This window comes from Podarcis melisellensis (assembly GCF_964234715.1).
Source record: "Podarcis melisellensis genome assembly, chromosome: 6".
NCBI classification, from domain to species: domain Eukaryota; kingdom Metazoa; phylum Chordata; class Lepidosauria; order Squamata; family Lacertidae; genus Podarcis; species Podarcis melisellensis.
Window position 1 is genome coordinate 52,121,767 of NC_138538.1, and position 27,982 is coordinate 52,149,748.

The window sequence follows — 27,982 nt, forward strand, 5'->3', positions numbered from 1 at the left end:
AATAGATGAAAAATGCATTATATTAGTGGGAAATGACGTGCAAAAATGTGCATATTAGGCAAAAATACATCGAAAGATGCATGCATTAGGTGAAATTCCCACAAAATTTCTGATGAATTTTCATGAGGACCTTTAAAAAATTCAGAAAATGATTTGGAGATGTGAAGAACTAAAGAAGGAGAAACTGAGAGAAACTGAAATTGACAGATTTACCAACCAGCCCCTCACTGCACCTGAGAGCAACAGGCCAGCTTAGGGGGTGCAGAATAGGCTACATGGCCTAATCACCTCAGTTCTCCAGCACTGCAGCTCACTCCCTGCTTTGCCTGATTGCTACCTGCTCAGACAAATGCTGCAATGCCTTTGTGGCATCAGTGTGCATCACATGAGTAGACCAGTGCTTGGGCACATGTGAGGCCTGCCGGGATGAATAGCCTGGGCTGGCTTCCTGGTTCTGGCCTGTTCAGTCAGACCCTCTCCTAATGGCATTGTCTGTGATCCATTAGGGCAGCGGTTCTCAAACTGTGGGTCCCCAGATGTTTTTGGACTACAACTCCCATCATCCCTGAGCTCTGGCCTTGCTAGCTAGGAGTGATGGGAGTTGTAGTACAACAACATCTGAGGACCCACAGGTTGAGAAAGGCTGCATTAGGGGAAGGTGACAAGGTCAGACAGACAGCTCAGGCTCATCCCAGCAACAAGCAAGCATCACTACTGGCAGAGCCCTAGCTCAGAAGCTGGGGCTGGCAGGGACTGAAGGGAAACAGCTGGAGGAGCCACTGCTGCCCTCCAGCATCTGTTGCCTGAAGTGGTCTTCTCACTCTGCCTAAAAAGAAATAAAGTAAAAAGCAAAAAGCTAAAGGACCCCTGGACGGTTAAGCACAGTCAAAGGCAACTATGGGGTGCAGTGCTCATCTCGCTTCAGGCTGAGGGAGCCAGTGTTTGTCCACAGACAGCTTTCCGGGTCATGTGGCCAGCATGACTAAACTGCTTCTGGTGCAATGTAACACTGTGACGGAAGCCAGAGTGCATGGAAGCGCTGTTTACATTCCAGCCACAGTGGTACCTATTTACCGTATTTTTCGCTCTATAAGACGCATCAGACCACAAGACGCACCTAGTTTTTGGAGGAGGAAAACAAGAAAAAAATATTCTGAATCCCAGAAGCCAGAACAGCAAGAGGGATCACTGCGCAGCAAAAGCAGCGATCCCTCTTGCTGTTCTGGCTTCTGGGATAGCTGCGCAGTCTGCATTCGCTCCATAAGACACACACACATTTCCCCTTACTTTTTAGGAGGGGAAAAGTGAGTCTTATAGAGCAAAAAATACGGTGTCTACTTGTACCCCATCCTGGGGATTCGAACCGCCAGCCTTCTGATTGGCAAGCCCAAGAGGCTCAGTGGTTTAGACCACAGCTCCACCCGCATAACAAAGACTGCCTAATGGGAAGGCTGGTTCTGTAAAAAGCATGGCTGCCTGAGAGCTGTTCAGATCGCAAGAAACCCTTAGCCTTTACTTGACCTTAACTTCTTCATCATGCTAAGCACAGTGGGAGCAGATGCTTTTTGGGTAGGTGGGGTACACGTGACAAATTTCAGCCAACTGTGAGGGGAGAAAAATGTTGTGTAACTTGAATACATAACAACAAGATGGTAAGTTGCAAAACAGCTTTGCAAACAGTGCAATTTTGCAATGCCAGTAAATTTTAATCTATATCAGGCAACTTTTAAAAAGTAGTAGATGCTAAGGTTATAAGCACTTACCAGGGTAAACTAAAAGAAGTAAAAATATTACAATTGTTCTTACTAATAAAAAAATTACAAGTGTTAGTTTTTATTCCTATATCTTGCCCTTCCTCCTGAAGGAGCCAAGGGTGGCTGAAAACAATTATACAGATAAAATCAGTAGAAACAATGATGTTGTTATGTGAAGTTTGTCTGAAAGGGACCTGGGCTTACATCTGGAGGGATGTGACCACAGTTGAATTTGGGTGAATGTACTTAAAGTAATTCTGAAAGTCTCCCTTTTTACAAAGTACCTCCACAAAACTGCTTTTCCACCTCCCCTCAAAAAACCAGTTGGGGAACTTGCACAAAAGCTTTTTAAAGATGTTAGTGATAGTGGAAATATTGTGAGTGTGAATTAACACCCCTTGGGAGCTCATGATTTGTGTGCACTGACAAACCCTGTGGATCATTAGTTTTTAGTTGAATAATGAAATAAGACAGAAAGTCCATCAGTTTCTTTAGTAGCATGCTCCAATGAATAATTTACGAAGAGGATTTACCTCTCATCGAAACCCCATCAGCTGTAATTTGCAACTTATCACTTGGACACTTTTCTAAAAGCTGCTCTGAAGATAGCATCCAGATGGATAGATGTGGGACTATACGTATAGGTTTACTATTCCTTCCTTTCTTATATTTATGCCACACTCTTCAGTCATTCTTGGGTCCCACAGGAGTTAAGAGTTTGCACACAGGAACAATTGAGATACATTGGTGTGTGCATGATAGTCTATTCTGGGCCCTGGCAATTGGTGACATAGTTCCAGGTACATCCCTGGGCACACATAGCAGTGAAGCGTAAATTTGTTCTTGGGACTTTTTGTCTCAAACCTGCTTTTAATCAGACACATAGGAGAATTCAGTCATTAATATATTTTTGAATTTAGCTATGCCTTTTGATCAAAGCATGCTGGATTCCTAACAGGAAAAGGTGGCAATAATAATAATAATAATAATAATAATAATAATAATAATAAGTGTATTCCCTCTCCCAGTTCCCACGAATCTCTCGACATCTGAATGCCCTTATTGGAGTAGGGTAAGTTAATTTTTATATAATTTTAAAACGGATTCATTATGAAGTACTAAATATAATCATGAAGGGAATTTTGTGTGGAATACCAATGTTGTTAAAACTTCACAACCACTGTTGTGAATAATGATATTTCCATTGTTGTGAATGTACTGTGTGACTGCATCTGTGATGAAAAGTGACTATATGGCCAAAATGGGCAGTTTTAGTTAATTTTCACTGAGGAATTTTTTCCTCTTGTTACTGTCATGAATTCTAATCTGCATGCCTTCTGCAAATTTCCTAGGTCAGTGAAAAACTTCTGGAAGAACAACGTTGACAGGATGGTAATTTTGTTTTCTTGTTAAAAGATGAAGAAAAGTGCGCAAGTGCTCAGATTTTCTCTGCCCCCAATCACTGCTCATCAGAGAGAAACCTGTTCAGAAAGGGCAGTTTCTTGGGAAAGTGTGCATACAGTCTCCCTATTGGGTAGTTTTTGTGCCTTTCATCACTGAGAGCAAGATATGCAAATAATAGTTACCTCACAATCCTATATGGTTTGATTCTAGAGACTGATGTTAATTGAAAGCTAATATGGTCCCTAGAACTCCAGCTACAGCACCATCAATGATGCTGACCTATGCTAATACTGTATTCCACTGTTCTGGTCTATGTTAACATAGAACCGATGGAGCTATGGTGTGCTGTTATGTACAGAAGCAGATAGTTTAAAGTGACCAGAGAGGGTTGAGCCAAATGATGAAGTAAAGAGCATTTTTGACAGAGGTTGAGCTGATGATAAAGTACTAATGGGTGAGCAGGAGCCATGAGAGAAGGAGGAAAAATAGGACTCATGCTGAGGGTATGGAGATCAGCAGTAGCATGTCTATCATCTCCCAACTCTTCTGCATTTGGAGTGTCTCAGTCTTCTCCTGATTCGTTTGTAGTAGTGGTAGTAGTAGTAGTAGTAGTAGTAGTAGTATGGTTATTTAACTTATTGACATTAGATAGGTAGGCATTCTACAGACGTGACAACCAAGAAGGCCTTCTGCCTGGTTCCCTGTATTTTCACTTCTTGCAATGAGGGAATCACCAGAAGGCTCTTGGAGCTGGACCTCAGCGTCTGGGCTGAACAATGTGGGTAGAGACACCCCTTCAGGTATAGCACACTTCAGCCTTTTCTCCACAGCTAAAATGACTAGAACACTGTAGAGCTTCTTAGGTTTTGTGCTGATCAGCAACAAGTAAGGATGTAAATGCATTTCTGTTAATCAGTTCACACTGATGGTGGCATTTTGTACATAATAGCCACTGTCTTCTCTTTGTATTTCTCCCCAGGCTTACCGTGATGAATTCATTGCAGAATGGAGGAAGTTGAAGCTGGATGTTGTGCTTTGTCCAGCTTTGGGACCAGCTTTTAATTTGGGATATGCTGGCAAGCTATTTGGTACCAAATAATACATCTTATCTGATTTTCCAGTATACATGCTCTTATATTGATCCTGTTCCCTTGGCTTGTTGCATACTGTGGATTAAATTATGTGGCTTTCTCTGAGCTGACCTGTAGAGCATCCTGCTCTGAGCAAAGGAGGAATAGATGATGACCATCTTTCTCTCCCAGCCTTATGATCCAAATATTTATAAAAGTTTGTGGAGAGAGGGTATATGGGCCCATCTAGCCACATTGTGCCATCCTTGATATCTACCATATTTCCTGGGAGATGATCCCAACTTGGCAGGAGATGGATGTTAGAACATCCATCCACTAATACGTAACTGTCTCCTGCTCAGTAGTAATCAAGCAAAAGGAAGAAATTATTTATTAATCCATTTAGCTCTGGTTCCTTCAAGGGGCATAATGAATTTGAAAAGTGGTGAGAAAGATTTGTAGAGCAGGGCTATGAAGCAGGAACACACTACTACAGAACATGTCCCATTATTATTATCACCACCATATATTGTATTTATAACCTACCTTTCAACCTGAAGGATACCAATATGGCAACATACGTAGCTGTAGATTCACCTACATTGTATCATGCCATACCAGTTGGGATGGACTCCTTAACCAACTAAGGTATAGCTAAGGCATTAGTCTAGCTCCACCCAGGACATAATATACTGTGAATCTGTAAGGTACTGCTAGCAGAACTGTAGCTGGGTTGCATTGTAGTCTTACAACCCATCCCTTCTTCCAACACTATTGTGAGTAGATGGGATTTTTTGACTGATGCATTAATTCCTTGATTATTCAATATTTACCTTGCATGAAATTGTACTTATACTTTGGTACTTTTCCTTCAACCATTGTCAGTGAGAAAAATATTATCACTGTTATTTTATAATTGGAATCAAAAGGTGTATTGAGTGAGTGGAAAGAAACTTCTGCCTGTGCAAGGCAGCCCCCTTGAATTCTGGCACCCCCCCATTCTCTTAGCTAGCCCCTACAGTACCTGGTTGCACACCATTCCAGATGGAGCTGCTTTGAGAAGACCACAGGGGCACTAGTGGTGAGAGGATCCATATTAATCTTGTTTCCTGAGTGGAGTTCTACTCACTCTTCTCTGGACCCAGTATTATTAATCCCACAAAACAAAACTGAGTGAATTAAGTCTCATCGCCTTTTAAAAACTTCAAGGCAAGAAGATTGCAACAGATTTCAGCTTGACCAGATCTCTCGTGGTTGCTTGTACAGTTAGGAAGAATGTGCCGGCAGGCAAATGCCATATTTTCTTAGAAGTGATAAGAAAGCACCCTCAATCGTATTCTATTTTTTTTCAAGGCTTCAGGCTTTAATCAAGTCAATTATTCAGGTTCTCAACATGCTTGAAGCCAAACCAGGAAAACCTAGTTCCTCTTGGGCTGATTCCATGGGTGTATGCATTGTTGATGTGGATGCATCTAGGCAAATATCTGAGAAAAGACTTGAGTCAATCAACACCTTTCTGAGGCTCCTTCCCCTGAACAGTTATGCGACAGTTCTTAAAGTTATTTTAGATTAGTTGATAAAGTAGCACAAGACAATCCAGCAGTGCTCTGCCATGTCAGGATCATTTTCTTTTTCCTTATTGTGTGTGCAGAGAAGTATGCACTGCACTCTTATTGCATTTGCATGTTGCTGTCATGAAACAAAGGTCTGGTACCGCAAAGTGAGAAGTATTGTGTGTTGTCCTTTCCAGTTGCTACCACTTACACCCATTTATACAACGTCTTGAATTTTCCGGCCGGAGTTGTCCCAGTTACTACAGTGACACAGGCAGATGAGGAAGAGCTGAAACTTTACAAAGGGCATTATGGAGACCCCTGGGATAAGAGGATGAAGGAGGTCAGTCAATAGCAACCAAGGCAAGGACAGTGCCTAGATGCTGCATCAAGCATGGGGAACCTGTGACACCCACCCACCCTGATGTTGTTGGACTGCAACTTCTATCCATCCTGTCTATTGGTCATGTTGGTTGGTGTAGAGACTGATGAGAGTTGGAGTTTCCTCAACCCCACCGCATGTCATTGGGGCTCTGTTTGCTATACAGAATTGTAGCAAATTGACCCTTCCTTGCTTCCCTCCTGAAATTAGAGAAGTTTTGTAGCTGGTTAACACCACCTATTAAATTGGAAAGCTGGAACTGCTTCACTAATATACCTTCATTGGCGGCTTCTGATTTGACTACGATCTTAGTTATTGCCAGACAAAATTACTTTTTAAAAGTAACTTGTACAGCCTTATTCTAAGTGTGTTTATTTGGAATAGGTTCTAAACTGGTTAATGTGATTAAATTATTTCCTATAAGAGCATTTGACATCAAATCTCTGACCTGGGTATAAAAAATCACAACCATAAGGTCATAGAGTACAATTATTAGCAATAGTTACAGATAGGTAGCCGTGATGGTCTGCCACAGTCAAAACAAAAACAAAAATTCATTCCAGTAGCACCTTAAAGACCAACTAAGTTAGTTCTTGGTATGAGCTTTCGTGTGCATGCATACTTCTTCAGATACACTTCAGATACTTCTTCAGATATTATTAGCAATATTCCAACACAAGTGACATGTGTAGGAATACATTTTTATAAACAAACGCATGGGATGCAGCTCCTAACCCAAAACACTAAACCCCCACAGTTATGTTGGAAATCTATTCTGAGCATTTCCATTATCCTGTTGAAAATAGGCCTCCTTATTGCCCAGTAGATCCTGAAAGTCTCAGTCAATTCAAAAGGGAGGCATATAGGGAGAAGTCTGAAAGCCACGAGCTCAAGCTGGCAGCTTCCCTCAGTAATGAAATATGCTTTGTGATATCATGCTGCCTTTGTATCTCTCCTGCAGGCTGTCGAAGGTGCCATTGGGCTCCCCGTGGCTGTCCAGTGTGTGGCCCTGCCATGGCAGGAGGAATTGTGTCTTCGGCTCATGAAGGAGGTAGAGAAAGTCTCCCATGAAAGGAGGGGCAGGAGGAAAATCTGATCCTGTCGGAAAGGAGCACTGCATCTGCTAAAAGATCTGCTTTGTTGACTACTTTGATGTACCGCTGCATGTGTACTGGACATGGTCTTGGTCTGCTCAGTTACATTTTTATCAATGTGTGCTAGAAGACAGTTTTAAAGAGGATGTCAGAATGTTAATATGTAACTTAGTGAGCAGTGAACCTTCAACGACGGTATGCAAAGAGGAATGCTTAAAAGATGCACACATCCCCAATGTTCTATGAGTATATTTTGACTAGCCTCATGCCCCACTGTGGGTATTTTGGTTTCTTCTACTCCATTTGCTTTTAGACTTGGATAGTGCAATAATGTACAGGGTGAGTCTTTTAAAAGAGGCCCCATGGAACATGTGTACTCTGTATCCACAGGGACACTTTTAAAGGGCTCGCCCTGTACTTCTTGGTCTTCTGCAGAATTTGCCTCTTCATCCCTACAGGAAATTCCCTACAGGAAATATAAATCAATAATTTTGGCAGTGTTTCTCAGTCTACAAAGTTGCAACACAACTCTTATGTTTAAATATGTTATGAGCAAGTTAACATCTTGTCCAGTGGTGGGGTTTTTTAAGCAGAATTTTAACCTGGGTCTTCCATGTCTGTACCATCAACACCACACTTTAATTACTTAGATTTTATTGTACGTTGCTTTTTATTGTTTGTCTTTATTCTTGCATTAATATTTCATTTTTTAAAAAAATGTATACCATTGTGGAATCCATGGCTGAATGAAGGCACAGTAGAACATTTCAAAATAAAGAAGCAAAAAATGATTTTTTTTCTTTGACAATAACAAGCAGCCTGAGCGCTCCCTTCTTACCATAACAAAGAATGACCAAACAAATACAAGTACAGCATAAAAATTCAGACTATACCTCTTCAATTTGCTATCAACCTCTTGGATACCTTCCCATCCCACTTCTGTCACAGCTCACTGGAGCATATTTGCTGACCCAATGGCAAATGGATTCTTAATATATAACAGATCAAATCAGAGTTCCTTTAAAAAAAAACACCACTCCTGAGATACACTGCAAGGGCTAATTCCTGCTTTGGGGAATGGTAGGCTATTAAGGCCTGGTCTCGTCCCTCCTGTCCCCCTGTCAGCAGGCAGAAATGCAGCATATGGTTGTTTCCCTCTTACTGCATCTCTGAACTGGGAAAGCTTCAGCTGTTGAATTCCTCCTACCTCACAATGTTGTTAGAAATGGTGATCCTGTAGGCTGGAAGTCTGTACTATGTGAGTAGCCCCAGAACTATTCTGAGCCTGTGTCAAACAACAAGAACCTTGCACTGTAATTCCTCATGAATCAAATTACTGGATTTCCGCTATAAGAGTTGATTGAAACAAACACACATGTAGTGCTTCCTGGAGAAGGAAAAAGATCACTTGCTGAACCCCTACCCCATTGGCTGCATTCCCTGGAGCCACCCACTCCGAATGCTGAACAGCTTGGGCAATTCCTTAGCTTCAGGAAAAGAGAAGGAGATTAGAGGAGAAGGTAAGTGTGGCTTTTTTGTAAGGGTTAGGGTTAGGTAAATTAGAGAGTGTGAGAAAGACAAAGTGAGATTTAAGAATTTGACTTATGTGGTTGTGCATTTGGGCAAGAGTCTGGAAAATGCATCTACTTGATACACATTTATGCAAGGAAAAGGGAGGGTAGAGTCGGAGGAAGAAGGAAGGTAGTGCAGTGTCTCCAGGAGTCCATAGGAAACTCCCTTATACTGAGTCAGATCATTGGTCCAGTATATTGATTGGCAGTGACTCTCTGGAATTTTAGAACCAATCTGGAAATGCTAAAGATTTAATGTTGAATCTACTGCATGCATAACATTGTTGTGCTGTTTCTTTCAATGTGCACATGCTGGGATCTTTCTCTGTGTGTGTGCATAGGATGCTGACAATGTATGTATGTATGTATGTATGTATGTATGTATGTATGTATGTCCAACTCTGCCCATATATGTCCAGAGCTAGGCAGGAGGTAGAAACTGGATGACTTCACTATTCCAGGATAGGGACCCTGCAGTCTTACACATGTTGTTGGTCTCCAGCTCCCATCAGCCTCAGAATGGTATGGTGGGCGTTGCAGCCCAGCAACATCGGGAGGGCCACAGGGTCCTCAACTTTGCACTATCCAGGCAGGAAAGCTAGGTTTATTTATTTTTTAAATGCATTAAAATCCTGTTTTTATTAAATCGGCACATGTAGTAATTAACTCCATAATATTTCACTGAGGAGAAAGCACCTAATTCTGTATGTATTTGGTGAGCCTGCCTTAGTTGTGTCCACTTTACAATTGGTAGGTACAGGGCAGTGAAATTGTAGGACCATGCCAAGCACTCTGTATTCAGAGTCCTTAGCTTGTTCCACTTAAAGGAGGCATGAGTTACTGAAAAGGCTATCAGAGAATATTTCCAGAGGGCCTCCAGGGGAGAGTTAAACTGTCTCCAACCTTATCTATCTACTTAAAATGTAGAAAAACATGTTTCCCCCTTATCACTATGTGGAACTCTAACCCAAATGAGGCATTTCCTTTTATTTTTAAAATTGCTTATTTTGAAAATGTTTTTTAAAAATTCATTACATTTCACCTAAATAGCATAGGTTAAGCATATGAAATATGCTTATAATGTGTGTGTTTGAGGCAAGAGGGATAGAGAGGTGGGAAGACGGAAGAAACTTGCTTATTGTTGCATTCAGCCACACAGAATCACACCTGAAGTTCACACTTCCAAGTAGGGCATTAGGCAAAGTGAGGTGTCCGTCAGCAGCAGAGGCTAGCGGGGCAGCGGAAGCCTGCAGCCATTCTTGAATTCCCCAGCCATTTCCTTCTGTTGCCACATGCTTGCTGTCTCAGGTGCAAAGGAGGATTCAGCTCCATCCAGAGGCAGGTTTAGGGCATAGCTGTCAACTTTCAGATTTGAAAATAAGGGATCAGCAGCCTCGAAAATAAAGGATCAGCAGCCTCACCTGTCCCAGGGACAGTCTATGGGATATCTTACAATCCGGGATAGCAGCGGGAAACGGGGCTGGAATAAGGGAATTTCCCACAAAAATGGGGAAGGTTGACAGCTATGGTTTAGGGGTGGGTGACTGTTTCACCCACACTGAGAGCCGAGCCGAGAGTGCACCACAGGGGTGCTTCAGCAATGACTTAGAACAGAAGGTGAGAGGCAGGATGGGTGTTTCAAAACCCAAAGTCCACCACTGTGCCATCATCAATTTTGAATCATAGAATTGCCCATCATAGGGTTTAAACCTACGACCCTGAGGTTGAAAGTCTCATGCTCTACTGAAAGAACTATAGGGTTTGCCTGCTGGTGCAGTTGGCTTCTGTACATGGAATTGTGGGGGGGGGGGGTGTCATATTGTCCTTTGCCTCAGGGAGGAAAATGTCTTGGGCCAGTCCTGCTCTCCAAATTCATTGTCAGCATTCGCTTGAGGTGAAGGCTGTAAATGTGTTCCTGTGCATTTCGGGATATATGAAATTAACTGCAGCTAGTGGAGAACACTGCATATAGAGTAGCTTGATGGAATTATTTGGCTTTCATGTTATTTTTGTGCTGTCTTTTCAGAACCCCACAAATACTGTCTGCTGATCTGACTCTAGAAAGTTGCAGAGTGCTTCCACTATGATCCACGAATGGTTGAAGCAGTCATGGCCTCAGGTTAAGATTGACATTCACATTGTCCTTGCTCTGACCAGCAGCACAGCTGCAGCATTCTTGGCATTCAGATGGATGGGCCAGAACAGGATCAAAAAACAAATACAAGAGGCAAGAAGGAAGAGAGACCATGGCTTGGGTCAAATGGAAAAAGTTGTTCAGGTGTTTAAACAGCAGGTATACATCTCTTGCATATGTGTGTGATATTCCCACTGCAGACTTCTGTTATAGTGACACAGGTTGGAATAATTGTTTGACAAAGAAAAGAATTTCAGTGAACAATCACATTTTTAGTATGATCAGATTTGGATTGATGTCGTCTGGGAACAACTGAAATAGAAAGCCTGGTAAATGTTTGACATTAACAAAACTCTACAGAAGGAGTGGGCAACTCTTATTAGCCCAAAGACTTCATTCCCTACAGCAGTGTTTCTCAACTGGGGGGGGGCAGGGATATGGCCCCTTGGGACCCCCCAGCAGGGCCGGATTTAAGTTTGATGAGACCCATAGCTACTGGTCCAGCTGTCCTTTGTCAACAACAAATTGTCAGTGTTTTTTTGTGTTGAATATATGCTATACAGTGGTACCTCGGGTTACATACGCTTCAGGTCACACACACCACTAAGCCAGAAATAGTGCTTCAGGGTAAGAACTTTGCTTCAGGATGAGAACAGAAATCATGCTCCGGTGGCGCGGCAGCAGAAGGAGGCCCCATTAGCTAAAGTGGTGCTTCAGGTTAAGAACAGTTTCAGATTAAGTACGGACCACCGGAACGAATTAAGTACTTAACCCAAGGTACCACTGTATTGTAATTTATGATCCTAATAGGTATCTAATGCCATTTGCACATGTTGCCATGCAACCAGTCCATGCAGAATGTAGGCACCCTTGATATAGAAATGAGCAAACCAGTGATATTTTGGCGAGCAGGCGGGGCCCATTACTTACATCATAGGAGCCTACACGACATAAAACACTGTTGCTGTATGCATGTTTTATTTTATTTGTTTTTTATCTTATATTTTGGAAATGTACATCCAGGTTTTTTCCCTTAAAATTTTTTGGGGACCCTCCAAGAGAGTGGGGCGCTAAGCTATAGCTTGTTTAGCTTATATGTAAATCTGGCACTGCCCCCCAGGATATCCCAAGGGGGCCACAGGTGAAATTATGTAAGTTATATAATTATAAAAAAATTAAATAAAACATGTTCTGTTTAGAAACAAAATAGCTACCTTTCTACTGGTAGGACAGGGGACAAAAAAATAAGGTTGGAAGGGGGCCACCGTCAGAAAAAGGTTGCGAAACACTGCCCTAGGGGCAACCTTCCAGAGACAACATGCCCAAGGTAGGCTGGGAGAAGCAGTTGGGGAGCAGACAAAGCAAGGGATAGGATTCCTGCCTTTTTAATAGTAGGTTGCACTCCAGCTATGCAAAACATCAAAAGTGTATATACCCCACTCCCCCGACATCTCTCCAGTCTTTATCCAGGCATGCATGCAGAAGTCATATGTCAAAGTTCAAGCACAGATGAGTGCCATGAAAGAGCACTTGAGGAGATTGCTGCTCAGTGCCAGTGAGGGGTGTGGCCTTGGGAGAGGGGTGTGGCCTAAGGAGGAGGAGAGTTCTGAGGGCTGGATAGAGAGGTCCCAGGGCTCAGCTCCCCATCCCCACTCCACATAGTTCATGAGAATTGCCATGCAGTATGCTGTCTCCACAGAATCCTGGGGTACAAGCTGCTCATGTCCTTTCTCTGCCTCTGGCAGAGCTAGTGGAGAAGCTGAAGGAAGGGTCCTTGTCTCCAGAAAGCGTCCTTTACACTTACATGGAAAAGGTGAGAAGAATGATATGTTGTGTTCTTCACCATTTTGATACTTTTAAAATGTATTTGGCAGTATGGAAATATTTCAAATAAATCAATACATAGTTTATTTAATTGGTCCCTCCAGGACAAAAATGTCCATATTCACAGTAGCCAAAATATTTGGACATAGCCCTGCGCTATGCAATCAGGATTATTTCAGTAAATTTGCACAAACTTGTTTTTCCTAATTTAGTTGAAATTCCCAACACCACCTCTTACAATTAGGAATACTTGTTTAGGTCTTGGGCTCTTGGGTGTCTCAGTCTGCACTTTCAGGTCTAAAGCATAGTTTTGCCAGATCGTGATCACTTTCTCTCTCCCTCTCTGGATTTCCCACAGTTAAGATCCATTACTCTTCAGTAAGTTGGGGGTTATAGGAGCAACAAGAGTATGATCAGGGCCAGTCCAAGACAGTTTGCTGTCTGAGGTTGAGGAAAGAACGGCACTTTCCTCTTCCCTCTCAAATTTCATATACAGAAGCTAACTGGACCAGCAGCTGAACCTTAGTTACACCACTCACGGGACAGCTTTCTCCACTATTACTAAAGGCTGCAAGGTAGCTTAGAGTGAATGAGGCAGGCCACATGACATACCCAGCTCTGTTTTGAATCCTTGGTGTCACTCCCCACCTTCTGGCATCTGCTGCCCAAGGCTGCTGCCTCACTCTGCCTAATGGTAGAGCTGGTCCTGTGTAGGATTCAGTATTTTAATATTAATAGTGGTAATCTGTTGTTGGATGCATTCTTGTAGAATCAGAGTATGCAGTAGCTCATTTGTAAGAATCTCTTGCTTCTTCCAGGCTAGTAAGCTTTTGTGTGGCCACAGACACACTATGTCCCCAGCCCCGCCAAAGGTATCTTGGTTAGAATGTCTGGCTTCCCCTGCACTCCTAGTTTTGCTTAGGGTTGATGTAGCAGAGAAGTTCATTTGGATTTAGATATTTGAAGAATGCAAAACACTGTATCAAAGGGACACATATCTATTACTAATTCATTCTCCACCATGTTCCCCTTGCTTTTCACTGAAAAGGCTTTAGCAGTTCACCAGGAGGTGAACTGCCTGCGCCATTTTATTCCAGAATGTGAGCAACATCTCCAGGAGCTGAAGAAACGGAAGGAAAGGGGCTTGCTGTATGGTGTGCCTGTCAGCATCAAGGACCACATTGCATATAAGGTGATTCTATTTATCTGAGTCACAATGGTTATCTAGAGTTGGGTGCAGATGGACCAAAGTAGAACTACTAAACGCCCAGGGCAGCAAATCTGGGATTCATATAAGAAAGCTTTGTAAGATTATGGTTAGAACTTCAAAACAGAGCAGAACATAAAACTGTTGACCGTCCAGCTATTTGATATTGCAGCGTATAGTGAGATGGCAGTGCAAAGTGTGTTATTATTAAGAATGCTTTCAAGTTGCACAGAATTCTTTGTTAGAATACCTAGCAGAAAATGCCCGTAAGCAGGCTATGGTGTTGGATAGTTATCAAAATACAGAGCTAGTTCAGAGTTTTGTTTTAGAACTGTTTCTCTAATAGTTTGAAAAACAGCCACAACCACCCAGGCATTTAACAAGCTCCTTTGCTTCTAGGGTCATTTATCAACATGTGGCTTGGTCCAGTCACTTGGTGCCTTGGCAGAAGAGGACAGTGTGCTGGTCGAGGTGTTAAAAAGACAGGGAGCAAATCCATTTGTAATCACCAATGTCCCACAATCCTTATTGAAGTAAGTTGCATATGCTTTTTTGTGTACTGGTGCAAGTCAACCTTGTGTACTGAATCAATTCACTCTGACTTTTTAACAAAATGAAATCATACATGTAAAAGTTTTTCACTGACTCAAAATGTCAGATCCTGAGGCACATTATTCATTACCAGTGATGGGTATGATATAGGTTGATATGTACCATGTGAACACTGTGGGCACCCAGGCTGGCCATTCAATTCCCTCCAAGAGTGATGGAACATCATCAACTCCCATTGTTCCCTAGAAAGTCCCACAGTGCTGCCTGCTCTGGGTGGTGAGCAGCTGGATCTGGGTGGTGAGCAGCTGGTGAGCAGTTGCACTGAGGCCTCTAGCGAAGAAAGACACATGGGTTGCATTTAACTAATTTTTACTCAGAGTAGACCCATTGAGATTAATGACCATGACTAATTTAGGTTCCTTAATTTCCATGTGTCTCCTCTTAACAGTAAAAGTTAGTTGAATACAACCTATAATGGCCATTCTACTATCTTTGCAAATACAGTACAGAAGTCTGCCGTTATTTGGATCTGCCAACCATTCTAGCACCTGGGTAACAGCCCTGGTAGCCTATTTTAAAATGTAGCTCTACAGTGGAATGCATTCTTGGAAATTCCAGGCTAAATTAGTATTATGAGTATTTTTGCTCTTTCGAATATGGCCAGTACCACAGTTCTGTTGCTTGGGCATTAAAAAAATTGCCTAAATTCAAGGGTGGTATATCCTATTTCACCGTTTGAGGCTTCTGCGGCTCAAGGTGAGTGCCTCACCCTGCCTTGTCAGTGGGCCGAGCCTGCCTAAACTTGTTGCCAAGATATGGCTGCTTGTACCTGCCCTCTGTTTTCAGCCCATTATAGTCTGGTTGATGACACATGTTCAATACAGGGTGATAGTATTTTGTATGCTACTTATCTGCAGTTCCATTGTGAGTTCAACAGGTATCTATTTTTAGCAAGTGCATTGATTGCCTTCTAACAAACAAATGGGTAACTGCTGTATTTCTACCGTCGTGTAGCTATGACTGCAGCAACTCTACTTTTGGCCAGACAGTGAATCCTTGTGATCATAAGAGAGGCCCTGGTGGATCATCTGGAGGGGAAGGTGCCCTAATAGCTGCAGGAGGGTCCATCTTGGGATTTGGATCAGATTTGGGTGGAAGTATCCGTCTACCCTCTAGCTTCTGTGGTCTTTGTGGGCTGAAGCCAACAGCAGGCAGACTGAGGTATGTACTGATAATATCCCCTACTGTGCAAATGAATGGCATTCGTTGCTACGAAGCATGAAAATGCTCTCTCATAATATAAATATTGGAGACCTCGTTGGGAAAGATGATTAATGACTTCCTGAGTAGCTCTCGAACTTCTTAGGGGAGTGATCTACTTGATGGCACAGTTTAAAAAGCGTGGTAAACCATATTTACTGTGAACTTGAGTTGGTGGAGCTGGACCATGGTGAACCTTTCTTGGGCAGTTGCAGTGATCTTCACTCGAAGATTTTGTTCTGATGCCACAACTCTTATACCATCAACTCAGTCTTTTGATTATGTGGTGCAGTCTTAATTGTAGATATGATCTGTGTTGCAAGATTGACATGGAAAGATTGCAAGATCCTTGCATCTTTCAGACCCCCATCTAAATGCAAAGCCTTTTCTGGCTACATAACTCAAAGATCATAATCTCTGTTCTCATCCTGGTGCTCTGAGGGTCTAAGCAAATTGGCATGTGCAGCCTTATCTCCCAAGGAATGTGGCTTTCCTTTAATCTAATGTTAAACAATCTCTTCTTTATCACTATTAGACATTGGAACTTGCTTTTCCTGATTCTGGTAACCTTGCAGACCCATCTTTCCAAAAAGTTACTCATCCTTCTCCCATTCCCACAAATTATATTGATTACATTAAACAATAGCAGGACTAACAGTATACATGGCTATATTCACAAAATCTTTAGACAGTTTGCAACATAATATCTGACTTAATTAGGTGTGTTATGTCCAAACTGTGGGTTATAGGATTTTTCCTTCCAAACAAACTTTGATGTTAAGCTAAGGTGTGTTTTGGCTTATCTGTTGTTGTTTGTGTAAGCAAAACACATAATTATCCCTGATTTGGATGCCATGCTAAGCCAGGAATCCTGGTTAAGCATGGTTTAAAGCCATAAAATTACTCCCATTTCTATCTGGTGTGGTTTTAGCATAGCAAATGCATGTGAATATTATGCTGATTGCAATACTCATCAGACATGCCAGCCTCTCTCAAATCCCACAGATCCTTTCTCTTTTAAAAATATTTACTGTGCATAGTTCAGCTTATAGTATAATTGTTGTTGTTGTTCATTATTATTAATCACCTTACACACAAGCATCTCAAGGTGATGCACAATTAAAAAAAGCTTAAAACCAGTTAAAAGTGCAACAACAACAACAACCCAGCAGATATATTTAAAAACTAAACACACACCCAGGGCAACAACCCACTTATGCAGCTGGGGGAAGCTTGGCAAATGGACATTGATTTCGCCTATCTGAGTGTGAACTAATTGACTCAGCAGCCTACATAAAGACAATTTTCCATTATTTGCATAAATTTGCTGCTAAGAAAACTTCTTCTGGTAAATTATTGTGTATATCCTTTCTTTCAGAAGGAAGGGCAGGATATAAATTCAATTAATAATTGGGGAAATCTATCTGATTCAGTGATAGTGAACTGATTTCATTTTTTGCCCTCATTGAAGAGGTTAGGTTCTGTTTCATTATTATTCTTGTATCTTTCTTGTCACAACTAACCACAGAATAAAACCTCGGATGGTTTCATTAGGTCGTGAGAGTTATTTATAGTCCAAAACATCTGGAAGGCACCATCATGGGGAAAGTTGGTTTATGGCATTGCTTTCATGTCTGGTAAATAGCACCTTTGGGGCAAATAGCTGGGGGGCGATTTTCGACAGGAAACCAAGGCAGGGCCTTGATATGGCTTAGGGCTCCACAAATGCTTTTCTTTCAACAAAAGTAGCCAGTCTGAGCGTGCAATGAACATAATGTGTTGTTTGGGTGGCCATCCTCCAAGAAGCTGGCAGTAGTTCTGGTGGCAGCAGAATTGTCCATGTATCAGATTTACATTTTTCCCAGCTGCATGTTCTGACATTTCTCTGTTCTACAGCAATTTAGGAGTAAGGGGCCCCATTGATGGAATACTCACAGGTAAAGGACCTCTTCCTTTTCTATCCAAATTCAGAAAGATCTGAAGGATCACTTTTGATTGAATGCAAAAAGTGCATGTATGTGCTATGGCAGATGATTATTGGGTGGGTGCTGTGGTTGAATATGTAGTTGAAAGACACCTTTCAATCACATTGGTGGGTTGAGGATATGATCTCCTCCAAGTGATGTATGTTGGGTAAAAATTAAACAGTGTCTGGCCCAGGTATCATTCCAGCTTGAAACTTATATTGTTTTTGACTAGCAAGTTAAAAGCGGAACCTGCTCTCACTTTCTCTCCCCACCATACTTCAGTTGGGTTCTTCACCCATTTATTTAGTGCAGTTGTATGTTCACTCATTCATTCACCCTTTGCCTTTAAAAAATGCAAACTTAAAAAAAATGTTTAGGGATTAAAATGCACTTCTGTCGTTCTGTTAGATGGTCATCATTCCATATCTGACAACCCCATATCCTATGGGTTGTGCATGATGTGCAACCATGTTCACCTTCTCTTTTCAATTGAAGTTCCAGGAACAGTGGGCCCAATGGCAAGGGATGTGGAAAGTCTAGCTCTGTGCATGAAGGCTCTCTTATGTGATGACATGTTCCAGCTGGACCCCTTCGTTCCGCCTGTGTTTTTCAATGAAGAGGTACATAAAAGATTACATTGTGAATTGTTCAGTGTGTGGGAATGTTTTGGGTGATTTTTAGAGAACCCCATTGCTCCTGTAGCTGTAACACTGCTCCTGAATTTGGTAGCCATTGCCAGAGTCATTGTAGAGAGTGCCTTGGTAGCAACCCATGTTGCATTAGGAACTGTCTCCCCCTTTCCCTACTATTAATTTTACTCGTTCTGCATTAACTTGATTCCCCGCTTTGCTCTTTTGCGCCAAAACTTCTCCATACACTGAAAGTAAATAGCTCCGTAATATAGCATTATTATCCTGCTCTTTCATACATTGAACAAATAATGGAGCTTTGCCCATGAGTGTTAAGCAAGCCCAAGCAATTTTATATAACAACTTTCAATTTAAAGGATATGCTCTGCTATAAATTTCAATTCCTGATAACAATTAAGGGTTTGGTTTTTGTGTCCTTGAACTCTGAGAATACTTACTGCTTGTTGGGATAAAGCATAGAGAGAAGTGTGTGAGTGAGTGTAGAAACTACTCTACTTTGTACAGACATTGCTGTTCACATTAGTTGCTCCTCCCACTTTTGGCTCTGGCTCTGTACACCATTGGTATGTGGCCTCAGAAGATTTCCCAAAAAGTAATGTGACATTAGGATGAAAAGGGTTCCCCATCCCTGGGCTGAAAAATGGTGAGTAGCCCATGATAACCCAATAAGCTTCATGGTGTCATGACTATTCTGAATCTCCCCAATCCCAAACCAACACTCTACTCTAGTGCTCTAGTTTAACTGTTTATGCGACTGCTGGTTTTGGTAGCAGCTCTGTGATCTTTGAGATATCTAGTTCAATGTACAGTACGAAAGCAATTTCCCCCTGCCACCAATTCTGATTTCCACAAATTGATTCCAAATCTATCTATCCATTGATGATATTACCTGAAGGTTCTCTCTCTTCTCTCCTAGGTATACTCTAGTTCCACGCCACTTCGGATTGGCTATTATGACACTGATGGCTATTTTTTGCTCCCTCCCTGTATGAGGCGGGCTGTGCATGAAACCAAGAAGCTTCTCCAAGAAGCTGGCCATACGGTGTGTACCTTTGGGACTGTTGCCCTTTGCATTTATATAAGTAGCCAAGTACAAAGAAAGTTAATTGTAAGATGGTTGGCTCTACTTACACAGCACATTCAATTCAGTTCTGGAAGCAGTCTATAAATGGCTATTGTTAAGCGCTGAGGACAGAATTCTCAGCCTGCAGAATACAATTTTATTGGAAGTTGGTACTTTGGAAAAATCTAAAAAAGGTCTTTGTCAGCTTCACGATGCCTTCCATTTTGGGGTAAATAGCGTTTCAGAGGTAATTAATTCCCTCCTGGCTCTCTACAGTGCCGGTCCTAACTACACACATACTTGGATAGCTAATTGAGAAAGAAAGACCAAAAGAAATAGAAGACATTTAATGTAAATGCATTGTCACCCTAAGGAATGAATTCAGTTTGCATTTATTTATGGGTGGACTTAGCTAATTCTGCAGCAATACATAAACTGAAACACAGCCATCCTTGAAATTTGCACTTCTCTGAATCTTGCAGTGCAGTCCTCCAACCAAGTCATCATCCTGTTCTCACAGGGGCTAACCAGTTGCTTATAGGAAGCCCACATGCAGGACCCAAGCACAAGAACACCCTCCCCACTTGCAACTCCCAGAAACCAGTATTCAGAAGCACACTGCCTCAAGAGTGGAGGGAGAACATAGGGAGAAATTGTGGCTGGTTGCCATTCATAGCCTTATTATCCATGAATTTGTCTAATCAAAGATGGTGGCCAACACTGCCTCCTGTGGAGAAGAATTCCATAGTTTAAATATGCCCTGTGCGAAATAAGTACTTTCCTTTGTCCGTCCTGAATCTTCCAACATTCAGCTTCATTGGACATGCATGGGTTCTAGATTTAGGAGAGAGGAAGAAACACTTTTCTCTACCACTTTCTTCACACCATGCATAGTCTTCTGCTGCTCTATGATGCTCCACCCTTAGTGGCAGGGGAAGGTGGTGGAGGTGGACTGCACACTACAAATTTGGCTCAAAACTTGTATCTTGTATGTCTTGGGGAGGAAAGATGTTCTGTGCATGTGTCTGCATTCCGAGTAGACAAACAGCAGATGGGGAAAGAATTAATCTTAACCTCTGTCTGGAGCAGAAAGTTGGGATGTGCTTGTGAAAGAAGACTTTGAGTCAATGAATTGGCACCTGATACTTGCTCAGTGACCAACCCTTTTTTTGCAGCTCGTTCCCTTCACCCCACCTTCAGTGGACTATGCCATAGATGAACTTTATATCAAAGGACTTTTTGCTGATGGAGGCTCAACTCTGTTGGCTATGTTGTAAGTAACCGTGACTCTTAAACGGCATTACAAGAGAAGAGCAAAGAGGAGGACAAGAACCCTAATCAAATAATGCTGTCCAGGTATTCAAAGCATGGCTGGTTCAAGACATTTCACTGCCTGAGGGAGGAGCAGCCAATGATGTCACTTCCTGCCGCATAGTACGTCTCAACCTTCAGAGTCAAACTCTGAAGAAGTCAAATTAGCTTACTGTTCAAAAGTACTGTGGAAAGGGACTTGCCAATTAATACTGCATTCTTAACATGGGAAAATTCCTTGAAATATCCTGTCAGATCAGATTAAAGGGTCATTGAACCCAGCATTCTGTTTTCATAGGAACCGGCCAAATGCGTCTGGGTAGCCCAAATGAAGAACATGAGGGTGATATCCCACTTCCACTGTTCCTCAGCAAGTTGTATTTTGTCTCTGAATGTGGAAGTTGCATTTAACCATCTGGACTAGTAGCAACTTGATAGTCCAGTCCTCCATGAATCTGTCTAACCCCCCTTGAATGCCATCTAACTGAATGGCTGTAGTCACCACATCCCAGGAGAGCAAATTTTGTATGTTAATCAAACAGCTATCTGACTTTTAGAAGACATCTGAAGGCAGCCCTGTTTAGGGAAGTTTTTAATGTTTGATGCTTTATCGTGTTGATGATGATGATGATGCTGCAGTACATTTTTGTGAGAAATCAATGTTTTCTGTGTGAAAGAGAACTGGATTGCCCTATCTCACCTTCTTCCTCTGTTGCCTTCCAGTGAAAGAGATATAGTCGACCCATGCTTGAAACCCCAAGTGGCTCATCTTAGAATCCCAAAATTGGTGAGGAAAGTTTTGGCCAAGTTTGTCAAACCCTGGGTGAGTCTTGGACCTCTTTAGGTTTCATTTATATTACTAATCTCGTGCTGCTGCTGCTGCTCCAGAGAGAAGTTTCAGAACAACATTTTGGAACAATGTTCTTATTATAAAATGTTGTGTGTAAAATGAGAAATGAGCTACAATGGGTGCGTCATTTATGTGCATTTCTCCCACTAGAGGGACCACAGAAGCTATTTAGAGTTGATGTATTCTGAGATATTGTAGGGCCCGACCATTTTACTTAGATTGGGGGTGGGGAACCTTTAGCCCACCAGTTGTTGCTGACCTACAATTCCCATCACCCTTAGCAACCATGGTCAATAGCTAGGAATGATGGGAGTTGTGGTTCAGCAACATCTGGAGGGCCAAATACCTGGTTTAGGAGGCTATTCACTTTTAGGTGGTTATTTACTTTTGTAAACAAATTTTGTATTAATAATTAAATTATTATTATTAATAAATAATTGCTTTCTTCCATTATTATCTGGAACAATCACCGTGCCAACTCTTATCACTGTAGTTCAGGACATGGTGGTATTGAGGGGTGGGAAATATTGTAAAACTAAAGGGACAGAGGTTCTGATGGTAGGCACAAGAAAAGAAAGATAGCAGATTTGTCAATCTAGTACACAGGAGGAATGAAGCATTTAGCAGCTGGGACAGAAATAAGAATAGCAGATCTACCAAGTAACTGGCTGTTAAGACTCTGTTCCAACTGCAGTTTTGAAATGAAGGGAAGTCTAGGTGGACACCTGGTTTGTTCATTCCAGGCCAGATACCGCTAGTTCTATCCTCCATTGTGCTTAGTTTAGGAGGTGGTAGACCTGCTGTTGGAGCCAGATAGCCTATAGAAATCTGTAGCGCTGGTAGATGGGACTGCAATGGCCCATGAGCAAGAGTAACTTCTGGCTAGTATATTTGCATATATTAAAGTTGATCGAGAAAGAAAGATTTCTAATGTCATCAGTTTCCAAGATTAGAGATATTACTTTTGGGATTCCCCCCCAAACTATATATATATATATATGGGGGGGGGAATCTACTAGTCCTAATGGATCCAGTTTTGTTTATATTCTAGTTTCCAAGACTGGCCAGCCATCTCAATGCACTGTGTGGAGTAAGGTAAGAGGTGCAATAGATTCTGACAAACATACATAAATGAGGCCTGCACACGATGTAAGGGATGGTGCCTTACATAAGATGGGGGGCGGGGAGGTTGATTTCCCCAACCTCCTTCTGAACTAGATTTCCTGCTGCTGTAGTTAACTCAAAGTCTTATCAGTATTGTGCAACCTTGAGCTAGTATGACTTCAGATTCAGCAGCACTTGCTTGTGGTATTCCAGGAATGAACATTGCCAGATAACACTGTGAAAATCAGGAACCCTTTGGAGCTGGATGTGAGGTCTGAAAATAAAAGGCATTCGTTATGTTAAATAGAACTTTGATGCTCTAGAATGTGGGGTAATGATAATCTGTACAATAAGGGTGTCTTGGCTAGCCCCAAACTTGTCTTGTCTAGGTACTTATGATCTTGCTCATGCTTATGATCTTGCAGTGACAGTTGTCTGTCATTTTAATATTATCAGCTGTTTATTATGTCTTACATGTTTCAGTTCTGTGAATTGCCTGTGGGAGCTGAATGACAAAGTGATGGTAACATTTTTAATTTTTTTTGTGGTGGTGGGAGGACAAATAAAAAGCAAAGCTTAATCTGGGCTGAGAAATCAGTTTTAATACAGAAACTGTCCTATATAAATTTCACTCCAAGGGTTGCAACCAGTTTTAAGAGTAGTGCCCACATCTCTGTGAATATATTATTGTGTACCACCCCAATCTAATGCAGTTCAAGATTCCAGGGGCTCCAAGTGTGCTTACTCAGGGTTTGTGTTTCCTTTAGGAATGAGGCACAGCAGAGACGGGGGTGTCTTTATGATATATGGTTTAGTTACACATATATACAACTTGAGTCTACAATGGAGGGTTCATATCACTAACACCCCAAAGGACCTCTCATAGCTGCAGCTTTGGATTCAAACAGAAATCAGCCTTCAGCTTGCTCTCTTTTCCAGCCTGCAACCTTTCTTCCCCTAGGTCACATCATAGTCAACCCTAAAGCTCTACTTCAGACACTGGCTTTGTCTTCTGACACTGAGTTGAGAAAGGGGTCCCACCCATTTGCCATCTGGCAAGCCGGTCCTCTCAATCCTCCAGAGAAGTTGGCATCTCTGTGTTCTCCTTATATGTTGTTGCAATTAACAATTGCAACACTTTGGAGACACTCTGTCTGGCTTTCTGAGAGACTGTTTTGAGCTACATGTTTTTACTGTTTAGCAGACCATTGTATTTTAATATTTTGTTGGAAGCCACCCAGAGTGGTTGGGGAAACCCAACTACTACTACTACTACTACTACTACTACTACTACAGATCTATCTATACACATCTCTACAAATCAATTTGTGACAAGCCAATCAGACTGGTAGTATTTTGCACCTGCTTCACCCCAATTTGGACAGGATGCAAACTGGGCCAAATAGGTTCAGAATTCAGTCAAATCTGGTTCACAGACCTACATCTAATCAGGGTTTAAATTTGCACTTTAGCAACCCAGCGGGTTGGGAGGGAGTATGACCTGTAAAATTTTAAATGACCAAGGCCCAAGGTACCTGAGAGACTCTTACAGACACCTCCCTCTTACAGCTGCACCCAAACTAATTCACTTTCAATAGAGATATTGTATGGAGCTTAATGGATATATCTATGCATTGGAGAAATGTCACTTGAAATAAGGTGGATTATGCTGGCAGTATTGTTCTCAACAGATAACAACCCCTGCAGTTTCCAGACTCTTTCTAACTGCTCACCTAAACTCTAACATGCTCTTGCACTGCACATTCAGGCTTATCGTAACAAGTTTGTTGACCAGTGGAAGAAAAGCAAGCTTGATGTTGTCCTCTGTCCAGTTCTGGGACCTGCCTTTAATCTTAGATATCCCTCAAAACTATTGGGTAAGCCTCATTATTCACAGAGTATGTATATTTCAATCACTTAAAAAAAATAATTTATGAAGATTATTGAATATCTGTCAAGAAATAGGACAGTTCTGAAATAGGACTGGACTTGCAGTAAGGCCCAGAATCTGTTTTTGCCATTCTCCATTATAAGCCAATACTGAGGCAGTGCAGCTATTCCTGATTTTTTGGGATGGGTCTGTAAACTGGGCCTCATTTTCACTAATGTGGCTAACCTGTTACCACTTCAGGCTGTAGGTCAGAGATAGTTTTCTCTCTGTGTATGTGTCATTACTTCTTGGATTCCATCAGACCGCTTCTTCTGCGTATTCTTTTCCCCCAGCTGCCATCTCATATACCATGCTGTACAATCTTTTGAACTTTCCTGCTGGAGTTGTGCCAGTCACTACCGTTACAGAGGCTGATGAAGAGGAGCTAGGACAGCACCGAGGACACTTTGGTGACCCCTGGGATAAGAGCCTGAAAGAGGTCTGTCTGGATTTAAGCGGTTCAAATACATTGACTACTTCTTGGCTATGGACTGATATATATATATATATATTATTTTGAAGCTGATGAATTGTAAATTTTGGATGACATTCTACTACTAGGGGTGGCCATTCATTTAAGGTAATGTTGTCTGGACCTCGGTTGTTAAATGGTGACTGCTACATGTCGCTTTGAAATACTGTCTAGTACTGCATGTCACCTGTGAAATACTGCCACATGTTTATTACTACTGCACAATCATTGGCTGTCAGATGATGATGCCAAACAGCAAATGTATATACCCAGAGGATATCTGGAGAAGGAACAATTGCAAAAGGACATTCATTATACAGTTTTACCTTGGAAGTTTAACAGAATACGTTCTGGAAGTCCGTTTGACTTCCGAAATGTTTGACTTCCAAAGCACGGCTTCTGATTGGCTGCAGGAAGCTCCTGCAGCCAACTGGAAGCTGTGGAAGCCCCGGTGGACATTCAGCTTCCAAAAGAACATTCGAAAACCAGAACAACTTCCAGTTTTTTATTGTGTGGGAGCCGGAATGTTCAACTCCCAAGGCGTTTGGGATCCGAGGTACGACTGTACAGTATAATGTTTTGATGCAAAATTGTTTCAACTTTAGGTGAAATACTGTACATGAGAAATAGAGAATCATAGCAACATCTCTCTGATCCCAACTGACTGCTTCTGTCCTCTTTCTTAAAGGAAGAAAGAGTTTATGACAGGAGACTTGAGACAAGAGTTGCAGGTCTAACAGCGGCAACATTCAGGACTGTGTTCATTTTGTAACATGAAGGGGGGGGTCAAATTACAACATTTTTAGGCAAATAATGCAATCCTTAAAACTTGTTCATTGCATATTAAGTGACCATCAGGGCACAAATGGTTGTCTGAATCCATCTTTAAGAAAAAGACAGGGGATAGCAGCACTGGTGAATTATTTGGCTAACAGCCCAGCTTACCCTGAACATTGACTACAGTTCAATGTCAGAGAGCTGTCCTGATGTTCCCTGTCCATGCAGACACACAATAGCAGCTTTTTAAAAATGTCTTTTGGCCAATAGCCCCCAAGGCAGCAGAGAGATAGAGAGAGATAGAGAGAGATAGAGATAGAGATAGAGATAGAGATAGAGATAGAGAGAGAGAGAGAGAGAGAGAGAGATGATAGAGATAGAGATAGAGAGATAGATAGAGATAGAGATAGAGATAGAGATGATAGAGATAGAGATAGAGAGATAGATAGAGAGAGATAGAGAGAGAGATAGAGATAGAGAGAGAGGGAGAGAGAGAGAGGGAGTTTACCGTTTGATAGATGGGCAAAGCTTGATGATTGACCTCAGCTTGTCTTCAGAGGGTGAAGTCTGTGACTGTAAGTTTTCTGCCTTATTATGCATGCTTACTTGGAAGTAAGCCCTACTGAAGTCAGTGGGATTTACTTCAGAGGAAACAGGCCTGTGCATCACTCTAGAAAGTTTGAGACCCAGAGCCTAAGCATTCCCAGTAACTCTGCTCTTTGAACATCTCTTGCAGGCTGTGAAAGGTGCTGTGGGGCTCCCTGTGGCAGTTCAGTGTGTGGCATTACCATGGCAGGATGAATTATGCCTTCGTTTCATGAAAGAGGTGGAGATGCTGTCCCACCAAAGGAGACTGGAGAAAGCCATGTGAGCCCTAACACAGAAGATCATTAGCCTCTAAAGAAGGTAGTTGTCTCAGGGAAGCAATCTGGACTATCAAGAAAACATACCGGTACATTTGGTTCCAGCATTCCCTTTGAATTACATTTTTTCCTGACCTTCTGCAACTGACTGAAGAGGGATCAATAGTAGGCTGATTTGATTAGCTGCATACTGCTTTTGTATTCTATTCATTCACAGGGTATAAGTTTATCCAGTATCTAATATTATTTCCCCCCTCTTTTTACCATCACCTTCTCTCTACAAATGAACACAGGAAGTCGCCTTATACTGGGGCAGATCATCAGTCCATCTAGCTCAGTCTTGTCTACCGCAGGGGTTCTCAACCTTTAAGAGAATGAGGACTCCTTTCAAACCTCAATTTTTTGTGCCCTCTCCCATGCTAATTGTTGTAAGGTTAGGCTCCATTAATTAAGAAAAAATAGAAAACTGTTATGAAGTCAGTACACAATAATGTTTTAAATGAATTCACTTTTTATTCATTGCAAGAATAAATATATACGTTTGAAAAATAGTAATGCTGGGAAACTGTTTATTCAGTGTTTTAATAATTTATATAAAAATACCATGGTTTCTATTGTTATTCAGTCATTCTACAAACTGGCTGAGATTTGAACAGGCTAGTTCCTCCCTCCCTCCCTCCTTCCCTTCACATTTACTTTTTCTGGCTATTTCCCTCTCTCTCTTCTTCAACTGTTGCTGAACTGCTCTCAACATTTCATGGCACATGCAGGCCACTGAGCATGCTCAGTTCTCATTGACCTGTTGCCACCCTCCCCTCCCCTCTTTTCTTTTTAAAAATTCAAAGTCAACATTTCCCTACATACGTGAGGAGACCTCTTCTACGGATGCCCCTCTTTTTTATTCCCATCAAGTAGAAGGAACAATGACATACAACTTGAGTACTAAGTGTCTAAAATGCTCTACAAACTTTGTGTGTTGCCTTCACAACAATCCTGTGTGTTGAATCAGTTTTATTTCCATTTTAGAAGTGGCAAAGTAACACTACAAGATTGTAACTTGCACCTAAGGCTGCAGCAGAGGTGGGAGTGGAATCCCAAATCTTCAAGATTTTAAGGTGCTTCTTAGATGCCTTCCAAGTATTTAGAGCAGTGCTTGAGCCAAATTGCCACCTGCTCTCTAGGATGTGAAT

The 27,982-nt window shown here is 41.8% G+C and overlaps 1 protein-coding gene across 1 annotated transcript in view; it reads left to right on the top strand.

The window, feature by feature from the left end:
* Positions 1 to 27,343, top strand: part of LOC309372158 (uncharacterized protein) — a 44,358-nt gene extending 17,015 nt beyond the window's left edge. The window contains exons 11-31 of the mRNA XM_081915460.1: positions 2,783 to 2,826; positions 3,107 to 3,146; positions 4,138 to 4,246; positions 5,979 to 6,124; positions 7,125 to 7,256; positions 8,639 to 8,777; positions 10,877 to 11,121; positions 12,662 to 12,775; positions 13,835 to 13,978; positions 14,393 to 14,526; positions 15,560 to 15,766; positions 17,702 to 17,742; positions 18,268 to 18,392; positions 19,339 to 19,464; positions 20,661 to 20,758; positions 21,520 to 21,619; positions 22,698 to 22,741; positions 23,234 to 23,273; positions 24,519 to 24,627; positions 24,974 to 25,119; positions 26,666 to 27,343. Of these exons, the coding sequence (XP_081771586.1) occupies positions 2,783 to 2,826; positions 3,107 to 3,146; positions 4,138 to 4,246; positions 5,979 to 6,124; positions 7,125 to 7,256; positions 8,639 to 8,777; positions 10,877 to 11,121; positions 12,662 to 12,775; positions 13,835 to 13,978; positions 14,393 to 14,526; positions 15,560 to 15,766; positions 17,702 to 17,742; positions 18,268 to 18,392; positions 19,339 to 19,464; positions 20,661 to 20,758; positions 21,520 to 21,619; positions 22,698 to 22,741; positions 23,234 to 23,273; positions 24,519 to 24,627; positions 24,974 to 25,119; positions 26,666 to 26,800 (2,418 nt within the window). The 3' untranslated portion in view covers positions 26,801 to 27,343. The remainder of the gene's footprint in view (positions 1 to 2,782; positions 2,827 to 3,106; positions 3,147 to 4,137; positions 4,247 to 5,978; positions 6,125 to 7,124; positions 7,257 to 8,638; positions 8,778 to 10,876; positions 11,122 to 12,661; positions 12,776 to 13,834; positions 13,979 to 14,392; positions 14,527 to 15,559; positions 15,767 to 17,701; positions 17,743 to 18,267; positions 18,393 to 19,338; positions 19,465 to 20,660; positions 20,759 to 21,519; positions 21,620 to 22,697; positions 22,742 to 23,233; positions 23,274 to 24,518; positions 24,628 to 24,973; positions 25,120 to 26,665) is intronic.
* Positions 27,344 to 27,982: the final 639 nt, after the last annotated feature.